The 10776-nt window shown below is 35.2% G+C and overlaps 1 protein-coding gene across 2 annotated transcripts in view; it reads right to left on the bottom strand.

Annotated features, from left to right (window-relative positions):
• Positions 1-517: 517 nt before the first annotated feature.
• The window catches only part of LOC136031766 (ATP-dependent DNA helicase DDX31-like), a 33946-nt gene continuing 23687 nt past the window's right edge, over positions 518-10776 (bottom strand). For both annotated transcript variants that reach the window (XM_065711512.1, XM_065711513.1), the window contains exons 4-6: positions 7561-8408; positions 4818-4975; positions 518-822 (exon numbers count right to left, since the gene is read on the bottom strand). In XM_065711512.1, coding sequence (XP_065567584.1) covers positions 533-822; positions 4818-4975; positions 7561-8408 — 1296 coding nt within the window. In that variant the 3' untranslated portion in view covers positions 518-532. The remainder of the gene's footprint in view (positions 823-4817; positions 4976-7560; positions 8409-10776) is intronic.

Raw genomic sequence — 10776 nt, 5'->3', positions numbered from 1 at the left:
TGTTGTTTCTCATTGCTTTACGATTGAATCCTATCTCTTAGAAGTAATGTTATAAAACTTTCGAAATAGAGCACGACTTAGCCAATGTTAACTATGATATAGGCCGGGGCTGAATTCTATTGACCTTAGAAGTTTGGTGAAGATTTTACATATAGGCTATTTGATCAACCTAAAGAAGAAAATATTTATAAAGAAGGTATTGGGGAATATATGGGCTGGTCGAAACTCACTTTGATTAGAAATTATTAAGTTGTAGTGAAGAGGACAGAAACAGCGACGGCACGCCAAAGCCTTTTTGAAGGCGACGTGACACTGGTTTTCGGCGCGGCTTCGGACTAACACTTCAAGACAGTACGTCTGACGTTCATTTTCAGGGCATAGTAAACTTTAAAGATATTTTGTCGTTTAATGCGTGAAAATGGTGCGTACAACATACCTCACTTTTGGAACTGTAAACTGACACTAATAAAAAATAAGAATTAAGAGAGATAAACAAACATATGAATATAGATACTAATTCCAGAAACGAATTTTATTTACAGACAAATGGGTTAGTAGGCAAAGGTGCAACGGGAACAACGTCAAAATCAGCTTCGCTTCCGAAAATCCTTCGTTTTTTAGAGGTTGAATAGCTTGAAGAACCTCGAGATTGCTTCCTCTTGGATGTCTCATTTCTATTTTTACCAATGCTGCTTATTTGCTTGGGAGGGTCTCTTAATGAAAATGATTTTGCGTGATGGCCCAAGTGTAGATCTTGGAAAGAGAAGATATCTCGGGATTCTTTGGGATAGGTTGCGTAGAAACGAACAAACGAAACATAAGCTAAAAAAAATGTATATATCTATAAATAACGAAGGGATATAGTGCGACATAAAACACAATTAGTGGTTAATGAGTGAATAAAAAAAAACATGTCATGCTACCAAAGGAAAATTTCAGTTTAAACAATAGCGCCAGCCTGGTACAGAGCAAAACACGACCCATAGTAACCAAAAGTTCAAACTCATTCAAATAAAAAAAAAACTCTATGGAGAAAAATTTGGCATTTGAAGTGTGGTAACTATTATTTCAGTTCATCTTAGTAGCAAAGGTTTATTGCAAAAATAAATTTATGGGACTTTTAAAGACACAGAAGTCCTTCTACAATAGCGGAAGATTTAAATAAAAAGCGGGCCATTAGAATCCCATATCAGCGCCATGCTGTTCATGAATGAACAAAAAGGAAAATCCTTTTTTTTTTACATGGGTATTACAGATATACAGTAGCAGATCCAAGGTCATGGGGAGTGTCTTTATTCCAGTATGTGCACAACTAGTTTTAAAAGAATCTTTTATTTAATTTTTAATTTATTTATTTATTTTTAATAGTTTTAAAAGAAGGTAAATCAAAATCTGTCAGATAAAATAGCCAGACAACCTGAGAGGCGTATCTGTAATATCCTGGGAACGGCTTTGGAGATAAAGCAGAAATTTTTTGTCAATGTAGGGCGCGAGGGCCAATGAACCTCGAATCTTGATATATATATATATATATATATATATATACATATATATATATATATATATATATATATATATATATATATATACTTTCTTAAGATTGACCGGTAATAATATATATATATATATATATATATATATATATATATATATATATATATATATATATATATATATATATATATATATATATATATACTAGCTGTTGGGGTGGCGCTTCGCGCCACCCCAACACCTAGTTGGTGGGGGCGCTTCGCGCCCCCCCAAGCCCCCCCGCGCGCGTAAGTCGTTACGCGCCATTTTAGTTGTGTCCCTATGTCCCACCTGTGAATATAGATAGATATATATATAAATAGATTGTCAGGTTTACCGACTCTTGAACATGCAACATATAATGGTCAATGGGAAAACAATCCGTATTCAGATCTATACCTCATGATTCTAATGATTGCCCTTGAGCTTTGTTGATGGTGATTGCTAATCGACCATTCCCTGAGTCGCCATCGTCATTTATATATCCCCCTGTGCACCCCGGCGTCCCCTTTGTAGTTATGTCCCTGTGTCCCGGTCGTCATTTATATTCCCTGTGTCCCGGTCGTCATTTGTGTCCCGGTGTCCCAGTCTGATTTCTCTTTGAGTGTCCCGGGCGTCATTTATATTCCTTGTGTCCCGGTGTCCCGGGCGTCATTTATATCCCCCTGTGCCCCCCGGCGTCCCCGTTGTAGTTGTGTCATTTATATTCCCTGTGTCCCGGTCGTCATCCCGGTATACATTCGTTTTTGAATTGGTATATGATGAAATAAATTTTTAATTTTTTCCCTTTTTTTCCTTTTAGTTTTTTTTTTATTGGTTTTGACCTTTTTTTAGGTTTTTTAGTTTTTTTCTTTTTTCTTTTTAGTTTTTTTTGAAGTTTTTATCTTTTTAGTTTTTTTATTTTTATTTATATTTTTTTAGTTTTTTTTTCTCCTTTATTTTTCAGTTTTTTTTCCTTTTTTTAGTTTTTTTTCTTTTTAGTTCTTTTAGTTTTTACCTTTTTTAGTTTTTTTTAGTTTTTTAGATGAAATTTTTTTTAGTTTTATTCCTTTTTTTCTTTTCAGTTTTTTATTGGTTTTTACGATTTGAACCTGGGACCTTCATTCTCCGTTCTGACACCCTCTCTCACCGAGTGACTACTCCAGCATGTTCATTTTGGTGTTTTAAATGGTATATTATTAACCAAATTAATGTGTTTTACAATATACTAAGCATCGTCATAACAAAAATGACGACAACTAATTTCATAACGTCAGTCAACACAGAAATTAAGTTCTGAAATTAAGTCATGAAATTAGTTGCCGTCATTTTTGCTTTGACGGTGACGTCATTCAAGTTATATAAGACATATGTTCACGTAGAAATCTATTAATGTTTAAGTTTACAATGACTGATGAAGATGCTCAAAGAGTCTATGCCAAAAAACTTGCTGCTGATAGAGAAAGTCAGAAAAGAAAGCGTGCCGAGGAACTATCAGCAGCAAGTTTTTTGGCATAGACTCTTTGAGCATCTTCATCAGTCATTGTAAACTTAAACATTAATAGATTTCTACGTGAACATATGTCTTATATAACTTGAATGACGTCACCGTCAAAGCAAAAATGACGACAACTAATTTCATGACGTCAGCCGACACAGAAACATGATGTCACCTGATCCACAGATCCACAGACAACTTATTTTTATATATATAGATATATATATATATATATATATATATATATATATATATATATATATATATATATATATATATATATATATATATATATATATATATATATATATATATATATATATATATATATATATATTCAAACTTCAAAGTTTCCAATTCAACAAGAACCCTCCTTTTCCTCAATCGGAAGCCCTACAGCAAAAATATTATTGAAAAGATATTGCACAAATTACTACTGAACGAAAATTTTGACTGAATACTCGAATTCGTTTTAAAATACGAGATAAAATCTGAATTTTTAGCCCCCAAGCCAAAAAAAAAATACTATACACTTTCTTAAGATTAACCGGTAATAAAATGTGTCGATTAAAGCCAAACCGAAATTAATTTAAAATATTTTACATAAAAGATGCTTTGTGAGAAAAGTGAAGAGCCATAGCAATACCCAAGATGATCAGAAATAAATTCAAATAATAATTCAAATTTACGACACACAGGAATTACTATTAATATAAATGAGACCAATCCAATGAACAACGAAACGGAAGAAAAATGATGGAACAAACCAAACTTAGCGAAAAGAAATTACTCTAAGAAGGAGTAGGGCTACGGCTCCTTAAACCACCTAAAAGGCAGACAAGGCTTTTTAAGGCTTTTTCAATTAGTAAATTAATCAAATTTATGTATGTTATACAAATGTCAAGAATCGATCCTTCCAATGTATTTTTTTTTAATAATACAATAAAGCACTTAATCAACATATTCTGCTCCTTTCGAGGCATAGTCTTCTTAATACATCCTGCTAAGGTATGGCACTAGCCTACTTCTTGTCTTTTTGTTTATAGTATCAAACAGTTCGCGGTAACTGTTTGAGAATCTTACCGCTAGACCAGCAAGCCACACTTAAGAACAACAATCATTTGTTTTATCGGCAAATAAAATTCTTCTCAACTATCTCGTTCGCTCACCGATGGTCGAATCGGGGAAGCGACTATTTCTAATTGAATATGGTCTGGTCCCTGATACGCCTGCCAGCTTTCATCGTACTAGCTTATCTGGAAGTGCCCGAACTAGCAAAAACCGGAACCGACAGATAGACAGAAATTGCGTCTGCTATATGTCACTTGGTAAATACTAAGTGCCATAAAAACAATCAGAAATTAGATAAAAAAGTTTTTTCACATGAAAGTAAGGAGCAACATTACAACTTAAAACGAACAGAAATTATTACGTATAGCCTATGAGGGAGTTTGCCCCCTCGTCAATACCTCGCTCTTTACGCTATGAGTTTTCTGGTACTTTCAAAAGAACTATTTATTGTAATTAAATAGCCTTTTTGATTCAGGGTTAATTCTTAAATAATTGGAACAAAATTCGAATTTTAGCGAAAAGAGCGAGGTATTGACGAGAGGGTGAATCCCCTCGTATACGTAATGATTTATGTTCGTTTTAAGGTTTAATATTGTTCCTTACTTTCCGCTGAAGAAACTTGTTTTTTTTTATTTAATAGCTTATAGCGTCTTCCCCAATGCAAAGTCATTCATTATATTTAGCTATGAAAATAAAAGTTTTTTTTAACAATACAGGCAATGCTAATACAAAGTACCTTTAGAAGCCAATTCGTGCATCTCTTTTGAATTCATGGTACAATCCTCGCATAGTTGCTGAACCTCAGTAGCGACTTTTTCCATTGGCAAACCCAACCTATCATTCAATGTCAATGCCAAGGGAGCCAGTATCGATTGCAGCGGCCTTTCCTGCAATCTAAATAAAAATTTACCAATAAAAAAAACAATTCAAAAGAAATAAATGTTATAGAGTAGGCTTAAAAACAAAAGATAGAGTAATCATTTTATTATGACACAAGTTCTTCCAGAATTAATTTTCTATAAATTTACCAACACCCCTCCCATCCCTGAATTTCAATTAAGATACAATTAGAGTAGGGTGGGGAGGGGAGCTAGAAGCAATTAATTTTGAATCGAAATATGCAATTTATATTTTTAGACAGAAAACAAGTTGAATATCCGAAATACTCCTACAAAACCGGTTATTCTAGCTTGGACAAATTATCATCAATACTTTTTTTTCTCAAAGAAACAGTCATATTTAATTTCATGTGATTCGTAGGTGACACAGTTTTTGCTTTTACCACTAATTCTGAACATAAGTAGGATTAGAAGTAGGAGTGTCCATTGACCTAAAACTAGTCTAAACTGATTGTTTGAAATCCCAAGCGTTAAAATTTTGGTAATACACCAATAACGCGTAAAACTGACTTGTTTTATCTTCGTACATTTTTCAACGGATTTCTCTAACATTGGTCTACTTTTTTACTATAACCAACAGTTATCCTGATGTCAATTAAATTAAAAAAGAATAAGTTTTTCGACTGAAAGTAAGGAGCAACATTAAAACTTAAAACAAACAGAAATTATTCCGTATTTGAGGAAAGTCACCGCTCCTCAATACCCCGCTCTTCACGCTACATTTTTTTAGTAGCCTACTTTTAAAAGAGCCTCTAATTAATTCTAATTAAACTGGCCCTGTGTTTCATGAGTCGTTCTGAAGAATTGGGACAAAAAGTCAAAGTTATTTTTTTAAACTAAATTTCTAATCGTTTTTAAAATAATGCCAGGAAATCCGACTTCCCTTCCATAAAAAAACTCTCTCCCCCACGGAAAGTTTCTCCCACTCAAAATACCCCCCCCCCCCCCAGGAATATCCTTCCTGGGCAATCCCATCCTCGCTGAACATTCCCTCGGAAAATTTCTTGCGGACGATTCTACCTGAAAAATTTTCCTTAGCATACCTTTATTTGAAAGGCTAATTTCTAATGCAAATATAACCCTCTGTGGAAAATTTTCTCCGAATACCCTCCCCAACCCCCAGTAGAGAGTTGCTCCCGCGGAAATTCCCTCTATGGAAAAATCATCCAGACACTTCCAATCCCCCTGAAAATTTCCTCGGTGACGATCCCCACGGAACATCTCCACATGTAAAATTGAGTTGGTAAAGAGAAAGTAAGACAAATAAAAAGGATTTCGTAGGCTAAAGGAATTTTGCCAAATTCCCACAGTGTAAAAATTCTCTCAGGAAAGTCCACACCCAGAGTCTTCCGTCTTCACGGAAAATTTTACCCGTGGAATCTCCCTCCAAGCGTAAAATTCCCCCCCCATCCCGGAAAATGTCTGTATACTTCTCAATAATAAATACAAAAAAACGCATCCGTCACCCTTCTTCTGGCAAAAAATTACAAAACTACACATTTTCAAACATGGTAGCTTCAAACCTCTACATTATCATTCTCTCTTACGCCGAATCTGATGGTGCTGTTCACATCAAGATTCCTTGGATTTTGGGGGGTGTTTCTCCCCTTTTTCAAAAATGAAACAAATTTTCTCAGGTTTGTAGCTTTTGATGGGTAACACTAAGCCTAATTAATCCTATATAATTGAAATCAGCATGAAATCTAATTTTTTTTATGCATATGTTGCTATCAGATGTAGAGTTACGGTTACTATTGAGCCGAGTTGCTTCTTATGGTTCGTTACCACGAGCTGTTTGATAATAAGGAATATATACCCCATATCAGGGACGAGCCCAGGAAGGGGAGATTGCGGTCCTCTTCCATCATACTTTTCTTACCATATAAAAAGAAACAGGTTTATATGAAAGATCAACTATTTTTACTAAGATTAGACGCGAACTCCCTTCCTTATTTGGACGCGAGCTCCCCCTCCTCAAGGCTTCACGACTAGGAAATACATCTGAGAACAAACAAAGGCAACACTTTTTGATAACAGTAGAATGATGATATAAAGACAAAAAAGAAAAGTCAAATTGGAACCAAAAATTATCTCAGATTTTGAAGTACCAAGGACAGTAAAAATAAAATATGAAAACCAAAGAACTCAAATTTTTAACTAAAAAGATCTTCAATTGCCCCTATGCAGTTTTAGTACTCAACGGTCACCTAGTTTGAAAACAAGGGACGTGTGTAAAAAAACAGCAGAAAATGAGCAAAAAAACAGCACTAGAAAGAGTAACTTTTCAGATAGCTGTAGTAAAAAAATGTTGCCACTAATTGGCAGTAAACTAGATAAAACTAGTGATTGAATGAGTAAAAGTTTCTAGGAATATAACCTTAACATCTTGATACCAACTAGAAATTGAAAAGAATTTTATACCATTGAATAGCTAAACAGCATTAGTTTGGAACAGCTAAGCCTTAGTAAAATTATTGTAAACAACATTCTTGAGCCCAAAAACTTGAGCTGTTAAATAATATTATAACAGCTCAAAGAGTAAAAGGTGTAATTTAGCAGTTTAAACAAATCAATACTTACGTTATTCCTTTGTCATTCATTCTAGAGACAAAGCCAATTTCACTGGGTAGGAGAAAAATCACAGCAGACCCATGCAAGCCAACTCTAGCAGTCCTGCCGACCCTATGAACATATTCCTCCACTGTTGACGGCGGGCTGAACTGGAGTACCCAGTCAACCTTTGGTAGGTCCAAACCTCTTGCAGCAACATCTGTACATATCAATACTCCAGATTTGGCATTCTTAAATTTTTTGAACACATCACATCTATCTTTTTGACCCATACTACCATGCAAACGAGAAATATCAATATTTACATCTTTTGCTTTCAACAGCATGGCAACGATTTCACTATAATAGTCAACCATGTCCTGGGTGGCAACAAACACAAGACTTTTGGCACTGTTTAATCCGGATTTCTCAGCTAAAAATGAAATAAGAGCAACAAGGCGCAATTTCGCTGGAACAATTACAAACTCTTGGTGCAACATTGTAGGCACGACAAGGGTTTCTGGTGCATCAGACATCAAGATATTTTTCGATTCTTTCATGGACAAAAATGCCAATGATTTTAATTTTTTGCTCATGGTTGCGGACAGCAAAACTGTTTGTCTCTTGCTTACAACTTTGTCAATGTGCTCGATTATGTCACTGATTTCTCGTTCGTATCCTTCATCTAGAATTCGGTCCGCCTCATCTAATATTAAAAATCGCAATTTGGAAATATTTAATGACTGTGTGTGAAGTAGATGATCTTTCAATCTTCCAGGACTAGATATTAAAATGTTTATACCCTTTCTGATACGAGCTTTCTCAGATTTTTTCTTCTCTCCTCCGATCAAATAGCCCGGAACAATCCAAGTGAAAGACTGGAAAGAAATAATTAACAATACAAGCCATCAGTAGAAGAGAGAGGTTTTTTACTGTAAGTCATGTAATGCTTTATAAAACTTCAAGAAAGAAAAGAACAAGAAATTTACTGCCGGTGTTGCACAAAGACTAAAGCACAGCCTATATAGACACCAGTTGCGCGGATTCGTACCTTGCTCATAGAAGGATTTCAACATACATCTTTTAGACTAGGCGTTAACCTCCGGCGCTCATACAGCCAATCAGCACCAGAAAGATCTTGGCTCTATTCCGGGAGTGGCTCTATTCCGCCAATCAGCGCGGAAAGATTTTGGCTCTATTCCTATATCGCGACGATAGCTACGTGTTGCTTTTAAAAAATGTTTGCGCAACTGGCCGGTTAACCTTCGGCGCTCCCACAGCCAATCAGCACTGGAAAGATCTTGGCTCTATTCCGGGAGTGGCTCTATTCCGCCAATCAGCGCGGAAAGATCTTGGCTCTATTCCTATGTCGCGACGATAGCTACGTGTTGCTTTTATAAAATGTTTGCGCAACTAGTGTCTGTAAAGGCTGTGAACTAAAGCCTCATCTTGGTTGAGATCCTTCACCCTGCCAGAAGCAAAGCCGACTTTGACTGGACAGCCAATCATAGCCGTCGGAACATTCGAAGACTGTCCAGTTGAATTGATTGTTCAAACATAGCCACCAGTTCAAAAATGATCCGCTTACAAAAATGCTGCTGGCAGGGTAAATGATGTCAATCAAGACTAGGCTTAAGGGACAAACACAAACTTTTGTGCCAAACTTTTTCCTTGTTCAAAATTAGAGAGTTAAGTCCATCGCCTATTGCCTCAGTTTTTGCTACGTTTAAAAAATATTCAAGAGCAAACAATAAATAAATTCAAAGAAATGACACTTCATCAATTTTTTATTTTCAGTAAGGAAGCACAGTGATTATGCCATTTCAAATATTAACTTCAACTATTTACAAATAATGAATTTAACAGCTAAAATCTTCAATTGGCAATAAAACTGAACAAATCTTTTAAAACAGTCAAATGAACAATTTTAAACTATTATTTTTGTTTAAAAATTAACATTTGTCTTATTTTACTGCTGGGATAAAAGTGAAATAACCATAGAAGAAATATATCATACATACTATATGTTCAATTAAATAATCATTCAATAGAGAAGGTGATTAAAAAAATAAACATATACCTACATAGATATCAAAACATGCAAAATATTAAGTAAGCATATAACCGATAACTTTCAAAATCTACAACAGTAAACACTCAATTAAATTACTATTCAATAAAAGAACTGATATAATTAAATAAACACATAGCTTCACATCTCCTTGAGATTCTTAAATATTCCGGAGGGTAATGAAGGGGGTTGGTTCTGGGTTAGTCGCTAGTGCAGAGAGATTCCTCGAATTGGAGCTAGAGCTCTATATAAGTCTTAGAGCATGGAATCAACATTGGCGGATTGAAAGGAGACGAGACAACAAGTAAATACTACGAGAAGCAGTTACAGATTCTTCCACAAAACCATCAGTAGGGGATTTGTGAAGATATGCAGCCAAGTGCGATAGATATACTAGGGGTACCCTTCTAAGATACAACCCAGCCATGTGACCCTGAACGAGAGTTCTGTACTGGAAAGTGAAGATCCCTCGACCAAAATCTGTTGACTGAAACAGTAAGATAAGGAGCAATATCAATAATCGGATGTTGAAGTAGAGGTGAGCACGTGAGTAGCCTCGTAAAACTGGGTTCCTTTACTAGCATCAGATCATTTCTCAGTTATTAGATCAAATGAGTCCTAGGTCCCTTGAGCTGTTCTTTTTTTTGGGAATATTTAATCTTTGTTAACCCTTTGGTCGAACCTTGATGCCAAGGAAAATGTGAAAAATAGTAGGCACAAAGCTTGGTAGCTCCAAATAATAGCAATAATATATGTCAGGGAGGATTTTCCAATGATTATGATCGAAAAAATCTTAATAATTCTATATAAGGGATCAGGGGAGAGAACAAGGTCTAAGCGCCATCTTAGGCTCTCAATCCATTGAAGTTGCTAATTTTGTTCCGGTTATGATTTCAATATGCCTTTCAACTAATTGTAGTATCAAAGTAGAGTATCAGTGAGATTAATAGTAGTCAAAATCATTCGCTAAATTTAATTCGAAATAAACATAATTTCTTGATATTCAAGTTAGGGGACGGGGGAGAGGGGACTTTACAAATACTAGTCGTCCTTTCTCTGACTGTTAGTTCAGGCGCAACTTCTTTTACTTACAGTTTCAATGAAGTGTGACGAAAATTTTCAGGGACTATTCCCCCAAACGATCCTGACCTGAAATAATTACAACTCGTATACTT

This window comes from Artemia franciscana, chromosome 10 (assembly GCF_032884065.1).
Source record: "Artemia franciscana chromosome 10, ASM3288406v1, whole genome shotgun sequence".
Lineage (NCBI taxonomy): Eukaryota > Metazoa > Arthropoda > Branchiopoda > Anostraca > Artemiidae > Artemia > Artemia franciscana.
This window is presented reverse-complemented; position numbering and strand designations above follow the sequence as displayed.